We start from the raw sequence: 19,334 nt of genomic DNA, 5'->3' as shown, positions 1-19,334 counted from the left end.
ATTGTTCTCAGAATATTAGTGAACTTTGTTAAAAATCTTAAGAAAATGCCTGACACTCTACATACACAGAAAATTACTAAGCAGGTTGCCTTAGTCCTCATCACCAAAGAACTAATTTTGCCATGTGGATTGGTAGTTGATGAGGAGAAAGCTGACAAAGCCCGCTCAGCATCTTCCTCCTGCCTTCGTACCAGTACATGTACCTTAACATTCATTTAAAAAAGATGGAAATTGTTGCTCAGACGCCACACCTTTTCTGCCTGGGATCTTCCTAGGGATGACTTTGTTCTCTTCTTTCATCACATCTCAGGGACCCAAGAAACCTACTCACCATTCTAGATAAGCCTAATGAATGGTGGACTTTAGCAAAAACCTAGACTTGTGTTACACCAGCAGCAACCATGACACAAATGGCAGTGTGTACTTGGGGTACACTGGCCCCTGGGTTCAATCCTCAGCATAAAAAACAAAACAAAAATAAATGGATGAAAGAAAACAAATTCTCACACACATTTACTTTCCTAGCTCACTAGGTAGGCTGCAGATGCGCCGAGAGAGGGCAGAGCCAGGACTGTAGGGAGGGTGGTCTGGCCTCTGATCTTCTCAGGGCTGCTGGGCAAAAGGCCCTCGATGAGCTTCTGGTGGAATTATGCACAATTTCTACTTCTTAAAATTAACCATAAAAACAGAGCTTTATTCTGTAAAATGTGTCTTAGCTCCTGATCCTTTAGTTTTTTGGATACCTTTTATTTAAGGGATCATTCTAATGGAATAAATAGTGCTGCTGATTATTCAAAGATTAGGTTAGTAGCAGTGAAAATATTTTTTTAAAACTTCTAACAAAAAATTTCTCTAAACACCCTGACCAATATGAAGAAAAAGTGTGGGTAGTTCATAAATCTAATATATTATGCAAGGAAAGCAATACATTGAAGTATCAGGTTTTCATTCTTGTACAAGGTGAAATCTTATTGTAGCAAACTTAAAAATTACATCAGTTGCTCCACTGTGGAAAAACTGTCCCTTTTACCAATCAAACAGAAACTTCTTATGACATCTATCCTAGTTGATAAAGTGGTAACAATGTCTTACATTTAGTATTATACAGAAAGATCTGTGATTATAAATTTTTAAAAAATTCCATGATTACAAGCATAGAGAAATAAAAGAAACATTATATTCCTGGTATTTCTCCCAAGTGACATTAAAATGTCTAAAGAAAAGGAAGATTTTGAAAAAAAAAAAAAGGGAACGAAGTTAATTTACATGGCTCAATTGAAACACTGTAAAAACAAGGTCAGGGCTCTAGCTCTGTGGGAAAACACTTGCCTAGCACGTACCAGGCCTTAGATTGACTCCCAACACCACAAACGATAACAACAGAAATCAGACAAAATATCAGCCAGAGACAGACACTTATGCATGCAAAAAAAAAAATTCAAGGCAAAGTATGTCTTACTCTATTAGAAAAATGACAATAGTACAGAGAGCAAGTTTATTTTATTAATGCCCATAGCTGAATGCAGCAAGAGGTACAATAATGCTGGTTACTTTTCTTATAAAAGGATTCTGGCTTTTTATAATAGGTCAAGAGGGGCAAATTAAAAAAAAAATTAAGTTAAATCATTCACTTTGAAATGATTTTAAAAAGAAATGGGATCTAAATTTAACCAACAGATGAAATGCTTAATTTTGGGTTGAAATTAACAATTACAGTCTTCTACATTCCAAATCAAATGCAATTTAGGAAATTCTACTCTGAGGTCTAAGAATAAAATACTCTATTTAGGTCTCACCTTTTTGTTATGTATTTTTAATAAAAAGGGCCACGAAACAACTGAGAAGTACAACTAAATGCAAGACGGTATTTACACACAGTCAGATATATGGGGTAGCAGGCATTAAACTGAACCTGGGATTCAGCGATATAGTAACAGGGCTCTCACTGTAAACAATACTGCTTGGAGGCTCACAGAAAACTGTGATTTTCATCTCACTGATCTCTGGCATTGAAAGTAAATACTGTATTTATGGATGTAATCTGTAGACTCTTAATATAAAAAATGAGCTTTCTCCCACACACAACGTAGCAGAATTTTTTTTGTGTGTTCTTTTAAGCCTTGGGATGTATATTTTCTGATGCATGTGCTTTATTTTAATAGCAGCAATTCAACTTTTTAAAAATGCAGTGCTGAAAAATAACTGGTCCTTAGCATTCTCCCTCAGAACAGCAGGCAGCACACGATTGTACCTCACTTAAACTGTAGCTTGGCATTCTTAAAGGGTGTCATGATTGTCAATATTCTGTAGATCAAGTATGGTTTCTTGACTTTGGAGATAATCAAGGTGGGAAAAGGAAAAAAAAAAGATTTGTTCGTAAAGCTTATGACAGGTTTTTAGGGTCTCATTGCATCTGTCTTTTTTTGTCTAGTGCTGTTATCTTTGTGGAAAATGGACACACCAGGAAAGGGGTATAAAAGATGTTGAGTGTGTAATAGCTGTGCTACTTGAAGCATACAACAGAATGTGGATACATTGAAGCATGCTTGGTAGGAGTCAACAGAAGTCTCTTGCACTTAAGAAAAAGATGCATGAAAATATTTAGGTCTGCTTCTGGCAAGTGGCTTCACTGGCACAACCTAAAATCACGGTACTTTATTGTACCAACGTAATGGCAAAACAAGAGTATCTGTAAAATTCAGTCTTTAAGGAATCCACATTAGGTGTTTAAGATTCCAAGCTCCTTAATAAGTTCTCAGCTACCAAATGCCTACTTCAAAAATACATTTATGTTTCCATTTTCTCCTTTCTTCATTAACATAATGAAATATATCTCTTTCTCTCTGATTTTCAACTCTCACCCTTTCCAGCACCCAGCAGGGTTTCTTCAACCCACAGGCGCTAAAACTTTTGGCTTTCTGATAGTGGAGAGCCAGTGATTGTCTTCTGCTCATCTTCTTTGATTAAACTCCTTATGAAGAACAGCTGATGTAACCATAGTGTCCCTTACCATCGACACACATTCTGGGCACCAAGTTACTGCATCCTTCCCTGCCCTCGTTGGCTCCCTCTGGGCAGTAGAGGTGAGGAGGACTCTCGAACCAAGCTGAGTCACACACGTCCTTCACCACAAATTAAACGGAGTCACACACACTCAAGTCTCAGTGCAATATCAGCTTTTTGGGGAGCAAGGCTTCTCTCCCCTGAAGATGATCATCTGTGCTTGCAAACAGCCCCACACTCCTTCAGGGACGGTGAAACCTGGGATAAGAAACAGAGACTGTGAGTCCGTGTACCCTGTATTTGTGATCTAAATAAGGTAAAGGGACATTCACAAGGAAAGGCAGCAAGAATACTCTTACAAATATTCTGCTGAAACCAAAGATGATCCTTATTCAAAGATACTGGTTACAGTTTCCAGGTTATAGAGCAATCAAGACAAAACACCACTGTGCTTCACATCTCATTCTTACTCACAAAAGGATGTGATACCCAGCCTGTAGCTACGCCAGGAAAACACCAAATAGCCCTTATGTCATTACTGTTAGCCTCTCATCAGTTCCAGCTGCTGAGTCCAAATCAACTTTCTACATCCAAGTTTCCAACGGCTTGCTGGTGGTTGTACCCAGATGTTCCACAGGAACATACTAAGCATGACCACCACTGTGCAAAAGTCGTCTTGTGCACTTTAGCTTGTGTAACAGCATACTTTTAAAAATACTTTTAGTCTAGAAACATCAAATTTGCAATTTATTTATCTCTTTCAGCCTTCATCTCCATTTTATTCCCATGTCTGGCCCTGACTGCCTGGCTCTGGATCATGTGGCATTTCTTATGGGCAGCACTTTGCTGGTCTACTGCTCGCTAGCTAGCAGCCTTCATAGTCTCCATGCAAATTCTAGAACATTCCTGCATTTTGTAGCCCTGTGTTTCTGAACATGCTGTCCCTAAAACTATACTTCTCTCCCTTTGTTTCCTACCTTACCAAGATCACGGTCAAAAGTCATCTTCTTCATAAAGCCTTATTGCATCTGGCTCTTCAGCATATTTCTGTTAATTCCACATTTATGTAACTTTCCTTACGTTTCCCTGTCTTCTGTAACCTAGTGCTCACCTACCTCAGCGTGCTAGTCAATCTCAGCTATCAGTGTGACTGGATTAAGAGACTCCTGAAGAGATGACCTGGTCATGGGTGCAGTACAGGCATCAGTGGGTTAGTCCATTGATGTTCCGAGCTAAACAGTTAGACTGAACCCAGATGTGAGAGGTAGTCACCAGGGGTGTGCCTTCAGAGCATCAAGCTTTCTCTCGTCTGTCCTCCTAAGCCACTAAGCATGAGCACCGCTACTGTTCCATGAGCTTCCACCATGATGCTCCTGCTTTATGCCAGTCAGCCATGGACTGAGCTCTCTGAAACCATGAACCAAATTAAACTTCTCCTGCTTTAGGTTGCAAGTGTCGGGTGTTTTGTCCCAGAGATGGAGAAGCTGATCCTCATACCTGGCAAACTAATCTCCTGATTGATTTCCTTGCCTCAGGCTCTGCCTATCAAATCCATGCTTCAGACTATTATTATGATGAAATATCCACTCCCATGACTCCAGTTCTTTGTTAAAAGAACTATGCTGTTCCTCATTTAAATAATATTTAAATTTCTTGGAGTTCAAGGTTGGCTTTTCAGCATGTGGCCCAGCACACAGTTCAACTGCATCTTCCAGTCATTTGCTCCCAAAGTGCTTCTGTGCTCCTCGTGAGTCTTTCTTCCCATGTCTACTTTCTACAGTGTCACTCTGAGGTCCTTTTTCTCCACCTCTCAAGAAGGCATTGGCGGCACCGTCTTCTGTGCTCCAACAGCCTCTGGTTTGCACCCATTATTGATCACCTCCTCTGGTCTTTGTGCTGGAGGGACTCTGTGACTGGAGCCCGAGAAGCCAGCGGAGAACGCTTCTCCTTCACGTTTATGTCCTCACACAGGCACCATCCGGTGCGTCTGAATAAAAGTGGTGGAGCAGAATCCAAGCAATAAAAAATGAATAAAAGCAGAAGTGATAAAACAAGACTTGCCATAAGTTAATTACTGGAGAAGCTGCCTGATGGATACATGGGACTTCTTATTTCTTTCTGTGTATTTGACTTCTTGGAAGTCAAAATAAAAATAAGATATACCAAGCTTTTCAAAACTTGCAAATCAGGGATAATGTTAACTTAGGAATGTTAATGGAGGGCTGCTCCACTTTGAGTCCAATTCTTAACTCCACCCCTGACCATAATCTTGGGCAGATGTATGATCTCCAGACTGACTCTCTGTATCTCTTTCTTTTTTTCCTGTCTCTGTAGCTCTGTCTCTCTGTCTCTGTCTCTGTCTCTGTCTGTCTGTCTGTCTGTCTGTCTCTTTCTATTCTTTTTTTCTATTTTTTGAGGCAATGTCTCACTACATAGTTGATGGTGGCCTTGAACTTACCATGTAGCCCAGGTTGGCTTTAAACCTGACTTTAAACCCAGGCTGGCAACCATCCTGCCTCAGCCTCTTGAGTGCTGGGATTACCACATCTGGCTCATGCTTTGCATTTGAGACAGAAAGACAGCATCACTAGTGCAGTCACCGAGACCCTTAGCACGTGCACAGCCCCCCAGCGGCAGGCCCTGTGCAGCAGCAGCCACTTCCTCTCTGCATCAGCTCACTTCCTTTGGGGGCAGAATGTCTATTTTCTCCCCTAACAGTGGACTGGAAGCTCCCTCTAGTCCTTTTAATCAGAGGATACCTCTTGCTTTCTCAACAGACTCATTTTCTGGCCGTTTAATCTACCCTACCCTTTCTCCCTCACTCAGCATCCTGTTATTTTTTTTTTCCCCTAGTTAAGTTAGGACTATCTGGAGAGACTGTGCTCCTATCTATTGCCTGCTAAGTTAAGCATCTTATCTTCCAATCTGCCTCTAAAATGTTTTGGTTAGAGGAACTGAAAATGCAGATTAGCTTGAGCTTGTTACTACTCAGTGGTTTGCTTTCATTTTAAACCGCTCCATTTTCCATCCTGAGAAGTTTGCTTATCCACAGAAGGGAAGTTTTGGCTTTAGCTTCAAGCTGGTAGAGCCACGCATAGAGGTGCCACTTGCGAATGACACTGAAGCTTAGGTCTACACTCTGCAGAACTTTCCCAACACACAAATCTGAAGTTACATATATTTTCCTGTTTTTAAAAGCGGTATAGAGAGAGAATGAATAAGGGTGAAGCTACTTTGAAATGATGACATTCCGGTAGGGTAATTATTCCTCTAATGATGGCTCCTCCATAACTTAGTTTTTAAAATTGTATTCATCTTTCTATAAACTCATTAAGATAGTATAATAATCTTATTACCCACAAATATTAAACATTACTTCCCTATTTGATATACATAGAAATCCTGAACAATCGAGTTCCCGTTTTATTATCGTATTTTATTTGTTTTGCAGTACTGGGGACCAAACCAACCCAGGGCTGTGCCCGTGCGAGGCAGGCGAGCGCTCCACCACCACCGCGCTCCGCCCAGCCCTCCTTCTCCCTTTCCTTAAGAGCTTCGCTCCTGCGGCAGGGCAGGGCGCACAGGTCTACATCCATCGAAGGATGCTTTCCTAAACCGCAGCTCGCTGCTCTACCCGCACTGCACCGTGAGCTCTGCGTGCGGGGCTCTCCCTCAGCTCCAGCACTGAGCCAAGCCTGCAGCGCAGGGAGTGAAGAGGAGTTCTGCGACCGCCCGTGCTGACGCAGAGACAGCGCTGTGGGCCTTGGGGTGCCCCTCAGTGCGTTTTGATTCAGGGACAGTTCTGATGACGTCCTGCTTTCATTAGCTACGCTTATGGAGCAGCTGAAAGGCGGTCACTTTAGCTGTAAATTTGCACAGTACGGTGCTGCCTCACGCAGGCGCAGAAAGAGATCATTTCTTTTAAGAACTGTATGTGCGCAGCAACATTACATTAAGAATATTTAGAAAAGAAAACCCTTTTATAAACCATTGAAGAATTTTTGATGTTATTTTTTAATCTTTTTTTCCCCCTAGGCATCGAATTTTAAATACACCACTGTTACATCTCACTCACTCAGGACGCTTGTGTTTCCACTTGACACCACGCCAGTGACCTCTGAGACCCATTGTCATGCTAAGAGCTTTAATTCATTGATTTTTGTGTCTGTGATATAGAAACCCTAATATAACAAGCAAATTATCTATAAGCTATACAAGTACATACACAAGTACATACATGCTCTGAAAATGTTATTTACAAAATTGTCTTTTTAAAAATTTTTTTTGGCGGAACTTGGGCTTGAACTCAGGACCTTGACTTTGCCAGGCAGGTGCTTATGCCACTAAGCTATATTCCTGGCCCAATTTAAAAAATTAAAGGTTTATTTTTTGTAACTATTTTTTTTTTTAAAATTTATTTATCTATTTATTTGGTACAGGGTCTTGCTAGCTCAAACTCCTAGTGATTCTCCTGCCTCAGCCTCCCCAGGGCTGGGATCACAGGTATGCACCACCACACCCAGTTTCAGTGGCCCGCATGGCATGCAGTATAGGGGATCAAAATCAGGTCCTTGTGCTTGCCAGGCAGGTGCTTAAACCACTAAGCTATCTTCCCAGACCAAATGTTTATTTTTTTAAAGTGATATTTCCTCCTAAAGAACAACTGGGATGGGGGAAAGGAGAGAGGAAAGAAAGAAGGAAGTGGGGGATACACACACACACACACACACACACACACACACACGATAGCTAAAATAACTGTACTGCTAATTTCTATTGACTTATTGAAAAGCACAGTTAATGCTTATATGTTTGGTCAATTTTACATGCTTGTACCTGATAATTTGAACAACTATTTGAAGATAACAAAGCAGTATAACGACCACTGTTAATTTCCTCACATCTTGTTTTGAAATTCTGTATCATTTTTATTGTTTTTAAAAATTCTCTTTAAAAGAAAAAAAAATGAAAAAGTTTCCCCTGATTATAAATCTGATACACGGTAACACCTGAAAAAAACTTGGAATTCAAAAATTATCCAAAACATTACTCTTAAACTTATTAATCATTTAAAACTTTAGCTTGCAAGTGAACTTTGATGTTTCATGCAATTTGTCTTTATCATTTAGGAAATCTTTCTTTTTTTAAAAAATGTATTTAGGTCAGGGTCTACAGGGCCACACTACATAGCTCGGATTCATAGTGATCCTCCTGTATTCAGCCTCCCAAGTGCTGGGATTACAGCGGTGCCACCACGCTCAGTCTTAATCACCCCTCATCAGGCCCCAAGGGCGCGCCCAGCGCCACACGACATGCCGGGGATCCAAGCCTGGTCCTAGCTCTGCCTAAGCAGGCATTTTAACCCACTGAGCTATCTGGCCAGCCCTCAGGGAATCATTTTATATTCTAGGATTTCCCTTTACTGTGGAATGGGAAGCGGCTCTCGCTTGCCACGGCAGTGTCCGCTGAGGCTACGCTGGCTGGCTCATTAGTCCAGAGAGCAGGCTGTTAAAGTAGACCTTGGGTTCTGAGCCAAGGGCATCTAGGGAGGAAATGCAGGATGTGGCCAGGCACGCAGCAGGTGCTCTGGGGATTGAGGTTCAGGCTTCGGACCCTACAGGCTTGAGGAGGGATTCAGGGGGCGGAGGGCAGGCTTACCCCCATCCCGATCTAAAGCCCTCAAATGCATTCCATTTCCAGGGAGTTGGAATACTGGGATTTGGAGAATTGCTGGAAGAAACTGGGACAATTCTATGAAAGAACAGATCATGGCGATCCCCAAGGCACATGAGACATACGTTCCATGATGGAGGTACCAGAGAGGCCTTTCTGGGTCACAAAAAGTGGGGTTGTCACAGTAGTAATGTGGATAAAATATAGAAGACAAGTCACCATGACAGACTCCTCTCTCACAAAAATGAGGAATTGGAATGGATTCTTCAGTTTTTCCTTTATATAAGCTTGCTTTTTTTTTTTTTTTTTTGGCGGAACTGGGGATTGAACTCAGGCCCTTGTGCTAGCCAGGGAAGTGCTTATTCCACTGCGCCATCTCCCCGGCCCCAATCTGCTTGCTTTTTGACTAGGTAAAACATTCTTATGTTCAAAAATTCTAAAAGGTTCCCAAAGGATAAGTCTCCCCAACCACCGGTTCAGCTCCTCTCCTAAGACGCACAGAAAGAAAGGAAGCTGAACATGGACGGGCCTGGATCCTTCCAGAGCCCATGGATCTATCACCGGGTGGATAAGGAGGTGCGTGGGTGGAGGGGGCAGAGCTGTCTTAACCCACTTATTAACCACCTCCAATCCACAGGGAGCTCAGACTCAGGCTGGGAAGGCGAGGCTTGCTTGGTGTAAGCAGATAAAATCTCACACTAATTAGAAGAAAGAAGAGCTGCTGTGTACCTAGCTTGCATCTGGAGTTCACGATAATGATTCATAAGGTGTTGGTAACTCCCAAGGGTGTTGGGACTACAGCACCACTATCTTTTTACCTGATCAATTTTCTAAATGTAAGACATTACCATATTTTTCTTATTTTGATTAGAAACAGTAATGTTTACCAAAATTTTTCCTCTTAAAAGAAATACCGAAAACAATTTGAAAATCATAACCATTTTTTTTGTCTCTAATGCTAAAAATATTTCCCTGCTGGAAAGCAACTCTAATGATGTCATATAAATCAATGGAAAAAATAGCAATAGACATCTGCTTTACTGCCAAGATTTAAACAGTACTTAAGCAAGGCGTATTTATTTTGGTTATATGAATATTTAATTTTTCCTTATCTGGAAAAACATTTTAAAGGATGTTAATCAATATTTTTTGGGAAATCTTTTCAAGTTTACCCTTAATATCAGCTGTTATCTCCACAAAGCTTATCTATTTGTACCTACTAATATTTACTTAAACAATGAAAATATCAACAGATTATTTCATGAAACACAAGAAACCAATTCTAAATTTCTCTAAGTAATACAGAAAAAAGCCAACTGAATTTTGAAGAGGAAAATATTCTATCAGCTATAAAAGCGTACTGCAAATTGTCTCTAAACCATGTAATACAGGCAGGGATGGGTGAACAAGGAACCTAGGAACTGACTTGTGTATATGTGAGAAAAAATCATATCCAGGAAGAAATAAACAGCCTTAAGACAATAGACTGCTAACTCAGAAAAGGTTAAGTTCGTTTACTCTCTTTTAAAAATTATTTATTTGTACAGTTTTAGAGTTGAACCCACAACCTTTGCACTGAACCACAGTGCAAAGCACTTTTCCTTATTTCAGTATTTTGAGACAGGGTCTTCATAAAGTGATAAACCACCCACTTTTAGAACTTGTGACACTCTTGCGTGGGCTTCCCAGAGTCTAGGGTTACAGGTGTGTGCCACTGTGCACAGCATTTTAAACACTGTTTTGAGATAGAATTTTTCTATATAGTCCAGGCTGTTTTTTTTTTTTTTTTTTTTTGCAGAACCGGGGATTGAACTCAGATCCTTGCGTTTGCCAGTCAAGCGCTTATGCTACTGAGCCATCTCCCCGACCCCACAAGGCTGGTCTTGAACTCACTATATGGCTGGTCTTGAACTCACTATATGGTTGGCCTGAATTTAGGGTTCTCTACCTAAACCTTTGGAGTACTGGGATTACAGGCTTGTGCAACTACGTCCAGTTAGTTTACCCTCTTGAATCATATATAAAAATAAATGTTCAATGAATTAAATTTTTAAGTGTAAAAAAGCAAACATAAAAAAAAAGCAAACATAAAAGCTAATAGTTTTAGGGCTGGCAAGATAGCTCAGTGGACTAAGTGCCTGCTTAGGCCAGTGCAGGGGCTGGGCTTCGATTCCCAGCACCACATGGCATGCTACTCCACCTCGGGTGCACTAAGCTAGCCATCAAGACAGTGTGCAGTGGTGCAGGCCTGTAATTCCAGCACTGCGGAGGCTGAAAACAGGAGGATCACTACAGTTTGGAGCTGCATGAGACCCTGTACCAAATATATATATATTTTTAAAAAAGCTAATATTTTATAATCTGTGCTTTTCTCTATAAGATACAAAACAATGAAATAAAAATAGATTTCAGTATGTAAAAATTTAAATAAAAGGTCACTTAAAAAAGTTAAATATCATGCCATGTGTTATGAAGGACTAATATATAGGATATGTAAAGAGATTTCACTAATCCATATAAAAAAGACAAGTTAAGGAAGGCGTGGTGGTGCATGCTTGTAATCCTAGCTACTTGGGAGGCGGATGCAGGCAGATTTTGAGTTTGATGCCAGCGAGAGCAACACAGAGAGACCCAGTCTCAAATAAAATTTACAAAAGGGCTGGAGATGCAGCCCTATAACAGAGCACTTGCCTAGCATGCACATGACTCTGGACTCAATCCCCAGTAATACAAAGTTGGTCAAAAGTTTTGAATTCACAAATCAAAGAACAAAACTAAATGGTCAGTAATATAAGATATCCAACCTCACAGAAACCAGTGAAACAGGTTATTAAAGTTTATCCTACAGAATATAAGTCTCTTGACCACTCCCCACCCCCAGATGCTGCCGGGTGAGGGGTGTCAGTGACAGCTCAGTAAGTAAGGGCTCTTTGGGACAATAATTGAGTATTTTCTTTCAAAGTGTAACACAACTATCTAGTGACCCAGCAAACACCTTAAAGAATGGCATCAATACGCCAGGATACGTGCACAGTGGTGCTCTGGTAGTGAAAGCTGAAGCTCTGCTAACATCCGGGCTCCGATGGGATGCTGCAAAGTCATTCCAGTGGGTGAGGTAGATGCCAGCAGGAAGGCTTTGGGTGAGACAGAGCCCAGAAACATGCGTACACATGCAGTACTACGTGCATACATGTTAGTACATACATAGAAAGCTCTCTAGAAGGATCAGCCACACACTTTTACCAGTGTTTACTTGTGAGAGTAGAAATTAGGTTGGGAAAGAGTAAAGGGGGTTCATTTTAATAAACTTTTGTATTGTCTGAATACTTAAATGAAATACATACTTCTATATATAAAAAAGACATATACAAAAAAAGACATATATAAAAAAGGGGCTGGGGAGATAGCTCGGCGGTCTAAGCATCTGCCTGGCAAGTGCAAGGACCAGGGTTTGATCCCTGGCACTGTGTACTGCACAGGCCCCATACTGTGCCAGCCACTGAAATTGGGCATAGTGGTGCATGCCTGTAATCTCAGCACTGGGGAGGCTGAGCCAGGAGGATCACTATGAGTCTGAGCTCTGTAGTGTGACCCTGTACCAAATAAATAAATAAATAAATGATTTTTTTAAAAAAAGGGACCTGTCTTCTCCCTGCTCCTTAATTTTGTTGTCTTTCTTCAAAGAGCAAGAACAAAACCTCTTTCACTGTATTTGCTTTTCATAAATTATGACATACCTAAAAAGCAATTGTTTCTATTTGCTTACTTTCTGCTGTTGTTTATTCAGTCTTGTCATTATCAGATCAGACACGATGATTTCTAGGAAATCTATGCAGGAGCTGAAGCGGTGCTGCAGCTCAGGGGCGCAGACTCAGCCCCTCAGACACAGGCCACTCGCCGGCCACCCAGAGGCTCCAGCCAGTGCCCTGCCACCATAAATATCCTGCCTCTGTTTCATGATGAACTTTACTGCAAAAATGCATCCACAGGCATCACATTTTAGCCTGTTCTTTTCCTCACCCCAGAAGCGGCAGGGAGAGGTGAATCTGGCTTGCCAACGGCAGAGGACAGGAGAAGGTACTCTGTGGAGGAAAACTGCACACGCAGGAAGGAGGAGCCCTATTTGAAAGTACAAGTAGGGCTGGTGAGATGGCTCAGTGGTCTAAAGCACCTACTTAGAACAAGTTGAGCAAAGTACAGGGACCGCAGTTCAATCCCCAGCACCACATGCCAGTCAGCCCCGCCCCCTGGTGGGCTGAGCTGGCCACACACACACACACACACACACACACAAATAAATAAATAAATAAAATTAAAAAAAAAAAATGAAAGTACAAGCAGCCAGGATGAGGAAGAAAGTACACAGGGAGGAGGAAGATGTCCAGGAGAAATAGAGTTCCTTCTCCACACCGGACTTTCACACAAGGATGAGCTATGGAGCATGCCTTTAACCAGGGTCTACACAAATTCCCCGAGTTGCTATTAAGTAATGACATCCTGCTGCTGCTTCCTTTCCAGGTCACGAAATCCCCAGCACAGGACACCACCACCAGAGGCCACACGGGCCCAGGAGCACTGCGAGGTGCACCTGCCTCACAGAACCTGTTTCTAGCTTAGGGATTATTTTCTGGAAAGTCAGAACATAGTCTTCTTCATGAAAACATTTTTTTAAATGAAGTCAAATTTTAAAGATTTGATTTCTATGCAAATTTTTAGGAATATACCTGTGAGAGAGAGACAGAGAGAGAACCAGGACACCTGTGATGCCGCTCTCTTGGGCCCCTTTTGATCTTTTTTTTTTTTTTTTTTTTTGGTATTTTAGGGAAGGGTCTATCAGGTGCCCAAGGTCTCATTACTAGTTCAGACTTGTAGTGATTCTCCTGTTTACAGCCTCCCAAGTGCTGGGATTACAGGCACGTGCCACCATGCCCAGTTTCAATTGCTGTCTCAGCTCGCCCCAGGGGTGGGGCTGGCACGGCAGACTGGAGGATCGAACCCCCAGCCCCTTTGCCTGCTTGCAGGTGCTTTAATCTGCTGAGCTATTTGGCCAGCCTCCTTTTGATCTTAGTAGCCTGAGAAACTGAAGTGTTCAGGAAGGAAAGATAGCAGGCTCATCACTGGTATGGCTTGGATCCTCAGTGTGCCTGATGGCCACCAGCCTGGCCCAGTGAGAGGGCGGACACTACCTAGTGGTAGGTCTTTAAATCTCAGAGTGGGGAGACAGACAACGTGGAAGGAACTCTGGTCTCCCTTGTCTCTACTCCCTAGGATGAGGTGGGCGGTCTTGCCAATCCCACTGTCATGTTGAGTACCCTTGTCACGGCTGAAAGCAGCAGATCTGGCTGACCACAGCCTAAGACCTTCACATCTGTGAGCCCCAATGTTTCTCTCTGTAAGTTGGTTATCCCAGGGTTTGTTACAGTAACACACAAGCTGACTAACACAGTTGTGATCGGCCGCACTGATACAAACCAGATTCCTATTCTAAGATCCATCTTCTACAAATTCAGTTGTCATCCTAAGTTACATCTACTGTGAGCCCAAAGCCAGGCACTGGGCCCACGCTGGCTGCCACCAGCAGCTGCTCCGGGCATGGAGCTTCTAAGAGTCAGCTGCAAAGCAGAATAAGTGATGCTGTCACTTGTCTTTTGGCCCAGAAAATACAGCTAAAAAGAGAGCCAAGATGTAGGCCTAAAAAAATGACTCAAGACTTCTCTGAACAACAATAAAAGACTTAGTTTTAGAAATTCTTGTTCAGCATGATTAGCGATAGTGTCCCTCCAAGAGACAGCAGGGCTTATCCGACGGCTTAAAAGTTTACAACACTCTCTAGTTATATCTTTAAACCTTCCACACTGACCACTAGGTTACCAGAAAGAGGAAACAAGGATGAATGTGGGAGAAGCAAAAATGTTCATTTGATGGCTGTGTTATGTTGAAAAGAAAATTAAATTGAGATAAAACAGATCTAACACCAAATGTACCATCTTTAGCATTTTCAAAGTGTTGAACTACTTACCTTGTAAACTGTCGACTCTCTTCGTGAACTTCCATTTCTGTGCTTTTAAATTCATTTAGTTCTTTCCTTATTGCTGCCTAATCAGGAGAAAATAGATAAGTCAGAATTATAATCTAAGTCACAGTCTATACAACATCAGTGAAGCAGACAGTCTTAACAAATGTCTGGAAGAGAGAAAGGGCTTCCTAATATCTATCAGGTAAAGGTATAATAAATATTACATCATGCAGATCATGGCCCTCTAATCTGAAACTAGAAATTCTTCAAAATCTGATACCACCTGAATACCATATGTGGAAAATTCTATGCCAGCCTGTGTGACTTTCATGAAATACAGGTGCGCTGAAGCTCCTGTATAAACATGATCTTCTGGATATGTCCTTAATACAGAACAAATACAGAACATAAATGAGTTCTGTGTCTAGACTTGGGCCCCACTCTCAAGACAGTTCAGAGACTGGGCGTGGTGGCATGAGCCTGTAATCCCAGCTCTTGGGAGGCTGTACACAGGCGATTGCTACCAGTTTGATGTAGTAGTGAGACCCTGAACACCCTGTAGACCCTTCCCTAAAATACAAAAAAAAGAGACAGTTCACCATGTATCATAAATAATTCAAAACCTGAAAAAAAAATTCTAAGTTGTTTTGTATGGAAGACAGTCAACATGTACAGCCAAACATAAACCAGGACAGATTTCTTTTAAGTGTCCAAAAGGAAGACAGCCTTGGCCAGATCCACCCTTGGGCCTGGTCTGAGTCACACAGAATGTCCCCTACTTATGACCACAAGAAAGCACAAGGCAAGAGGTGTTGTGAGAAACGGTATCACGTTCTTATGAAAGTTCTGCATCTAGTACTGCCCACAAGCTGGCTTTGACTAGCTGCCATGGAGCTGCTGGGAAAGCAGTTGCTATTTATCCACTTTATTTTGAAAGTTTAGACAAACAATTTAAAACTTCAGTCCAGCACTTGAAGCAACTCAAAGAAAATAACAAATAGGATGCACGACCATTTAGAGAACACATAAGCTGTGCTGTGGCCATTTCAGTGTACAAAGGGATGCTTATGCTATTCAGAATGAAAAGCTGAGACACAGATTGAAATATTAACCTTAGCTACTGTTAACAAAGAATGGCAAGGTCACGTGGCTTTTGGCTTCAATGTTTTGCTTGTGTTTATTTTGTTTTTCCTATAAATGTTTTGCTTTAAAAAGCTCTTGAAAAATGGACTCTTCAACCAAAACAAGGAATGACAATGTAAATTCTAGACAGTGCTTCCTGGAGAGATACAAAAAAGAAACCCACTTTGTGGTTGGAAAACAATGAATTTTAGAGAAGGGCAAAGGCAGAAGAAGGCCCCAAGGTCTCTCTGCGGCTCTTTCCTGTCACCAGCCATCACTCTGTAATCCAGCCACTTTTCCATTGCTCTGGCTTAGATCCCTGTTCCCCAAAGACCCAGGCGTCAAAGGTTCATCCTCCAGGGTGGCTCCATTGGGAGGTGCAGTGGAGCATTAGGAAGGGGGGGTCTTACTAGCCTTTCGGTCACTGAGCATTGTCCCCAAAGGGGGCTGGGGACCCTGGGTTGATCTTTGCTTTTCTGGCTCATACTAAGTGGTGTGCGGCTCAGCACACTACCTCCATTGCCACCTGAGGGCCCCCTAGAGGTCCGCAGTTAGGGGCCACTTGATCTTGAACCATCAGCTAAAACAGACTCTTCATCTTTTTACATTAACTGCATTAGATGATTTTGTTGCAGGGACAGAAAGCTGACTATATTCCCCCTAGATAATGAGGATAGCAATTTCTCAAAATATTATGAGTATTGGATTAAAGGTTTATTGAAAAGTGTTTGGCATAATGTCAAGTCATCAATAAAATGCTTTTCATGTTTGTGCGCCTCCTGGGATTGAACCCAGGGCCTTCACACTGCGCTACATTCCAGATCCCAGTACTTTTTTTTTTGAGATGGATCTGACTAAATTACTACCTTGCCCAGGCTGGGCTAGAAATTAAGATTTTCCCCTCTCAGCCTGCTACAGTGCTGGGATTGCAGGCATGCACCACCATGCCCAGCTATTATAAGGCTTTTGAAAAACAAAGCATTTTGGTTTGTGCTGTGACTAAGAATCCTTTCACTTTTGGTTATGGCACATCTACAGGAGTGCAAGAATTTGCCACTGGAGGAGCGAAGTGCAAATAAGGCCGTCTTTATTGGAGACAGTAGGTTGGTAACTGATCTAAGAGTTTGGCAAAAACCAGTGAAAGCATCTGAACCAATTGCGACATGGAATTTACAAAACAGTACAATTGTGACTTGTGTGCTGCATATCTTTTTTTTTTATGTATTTGGTACAGGGTCTCACTATGCAGCTTGGACTCACAGTGATCCTCCTGTTTCATCCTCTCCAGCGCTGGGATTACAGGGGTGCGCCGCAATGACCACATACACACACTCATCTTTCCCCTGACCCTGGGAGCCCACCAGGTATTCGTGGGCACATCCCATAGTCGTCTCATCTGCAGTGTCACTTTGCCCTTCCCTCACCACGAGCCGGACTCTGCCTTTTTTTACCCTTGAGTTTTGTAACGGCTTTCAATGATAAGACATAGTAGAGTGACACTGTGTCAGGACAAGGCGTAATTCCTTCCTGGCCTGGCAACTGTTGACTCTTGGAAGCTAGCTGCTGTGGCGAAACATATGACCACTCTTAGGAGACCTCACAGAGACATGCCAGGGGCATGAGAAGGCCTTGGGGACAGAGATGCCGTAGAGACAGACCCTGGAGCAAGCAGGCAAGACACGTGTGTGTGAAGCCACCTTGGAAGGCATTCTCTGGTCTGCGATCAGAAACAAACGCCGAGCTCAGCTGTTCCCAAATCCCTGCCTCTGTAACATTGTAGGACCTAGGTTTGGGGTGGCTTGTTGCAGAACAGCTGATAACCTGAACACTGTGCCAAGACTTTTATCTTACAGAAGATAAAACGAAGGCTGGCTGACTGTGAGGCCTGCAGGTTATCAAGGAGGCATTATGTGATGAGAATGGGCCCCTACACAGGGCTTCAAATCCTGCATATTTTTCAGGAAAAAGAGCGGCAGGCCTAAGTCATCCAGATAACTGCCCCAGATTCCCACGTTCTGCGTGCGGGGTTCTGATCAGCAGTGATGGGTCAGCTGGAGACACGATGCTGCAAGGATGGCGTATGAGATTATGGGGCTGTGACGCTCGGGAAATACATCAGCGAGGTGGCTGCAGGCCACGAGGAAACAGTCTTCACTTGTAAGATTCACTGAAGAATGACCACAGGTTTAATTCAAGAGCTATTTCTTCTTGGGAGGGCTTAAAAGAGGAATTAAATCTTCTGTATGAGTGAAAACAGGCACAGCAATACTGACTTTCTTATTTGCAAATGAGACCAGAGCGTGAGCCTGACACTCCTCACATAAGTGTTACTAGGATTGATTTTGCTGAAAGATTCAGAACAGGCAGGCTGGGACCCCGACAGTGCTGGGCTGGGACCTCCAATGCAAAGGCACCAACCTGAAACCAGAGGATGGAAGCAACATAACCAGAATGCCCTAGAGACAGTACTGAGTCACCAGTACTCAGTTATTTTTTGGTTTACCAGAAAGACAAAAGGAAAAGAACCAAAATGAAAGAAACACGTGTGGCCATTCCTTAATGCCAGCTTAGCATCTTAGTGGTCTCTCCCTAGAGTGAAGTGCGGAGGCTCTAGAGCTCAGGGCAGAGGGCGTGCCGTGCAGCTGTGTAGGTTCTGGCTTTGATTGTGCCCCAAGTAAAATGGGGCAGCGGTGAGTAGTGACAGCAGCTCCGCTCCACCAGCCTCAGGCAGCTCCAGGACTGTCTGGCCAGAAGCAGAGGGGAACTGGTGGCAACGGGGACTACACCACCTTCTCAAATAGCATGAGTGGCAAGGTCAGAACGGTGCAGAATTTCCACTTTGATATCTTTTGTTTATTTCCTTGACAGGATCCTGATATGGAAGGCAGAGGGGAGTTTTGACTACTCATCCAGTTCAGTGCCAGGGATGACGAGTACACCCCCCTGCGCTGCCCGTGGAGCCCCGGACCCGCTGAAGAATCTCCCATAAAGAATGAAAATCTCAGTCCTTCTGAGTACCTATTTAGTCAGCGCATTCCTGGAAAGACAGCATGCTTTAGTCACCCTTACATCCCTAGAATTGGGGATAGCACTTGACATATTTTAAGGGCTTTATAGATAATTCCTGCCCTACTATTGGGCAAATCCATATATGATCTGAAACAAATTGTGTTCACATTCACTAGCAAATTATAGACTAGACTGGAAGCTGAGGCTTCAATAAATGGTGAAAATGTTACCAATAAAGAACAAAGCTTGGATTCCGAAACTTGACCACAAATGCACTATGGTGAGAGCTACCATTAACTGAGTGATACAGGTTTCATACCTAATTCTCACAGGGGCTTTTGGCTTTTTTTTTTTTTTTTTTTTTTGGTATCTAGGATCAAACTCAGGACCTTGGCCTTGCCAGGCAGGCACTTACGCTGCTGAGCTATCTCCCCAGCTCTAACTGGCTAAGTGATGCTTGCTCATTTACCTGGCCCTGCCCGCCTTTCTGAGGTTCAGGTGTAATAGGCCA

At 42.6% G+C, this 19,334-nt stretch overlaps 1 protein-coding gene across 2 annotated transcripts in view; it reads right to left on the bottom strand.

Moving 5' to 3' along the window:
• Positions 1-1,344: 1,344 nt before the first annotated feature.
• The window catches only part of Phactr2 (phosphatase and actin regulator 2), a 134,654-nt gene continuing 116,664 nt past the window's right edge, over positions 1,345-19,334 (bottom strand). For both annotated transcript variants that reach the window (XM_004628551.2, XM_023712233.1), the window contains 2 exons: positions 14,696-14,772; positions 1,345-3,261 (listed from right to left, as the gene is read on the bottom strand). In XM_004628551.2, the coding sequence (XP_004628608.1) occupies positions 3,246-3,261; positions 14,696-14,772 (93 nt within the window). In that variant the 3' untranslated portion in view covers positions 1,345-3,245. The remainder of the gene's footprint in view (positions 3,262-14,695; positions 14,773-19,334) is intronic.

The sequence above is a fragment of the Octodon degus genome, unplaced genomic scaffold (assembly GCF_000260255.1).
Source record: "Octodon degus isolate 3935 unplaced genomic scaffold, OctDeg1.0 scaffold00024, whole genome shotgun sequence".
In the NCBI taxonomy this organism is placed as follows: Eukaryota; Metazoa; Chordata; class Mammalia; order Rodentia; family Octodontidae; genus Octodon; species Octodon degus.
Note: the sequence above shows the minus strand (reverse complement) of the source record. Positions and strands in the feature narration are given on the sequence as shown.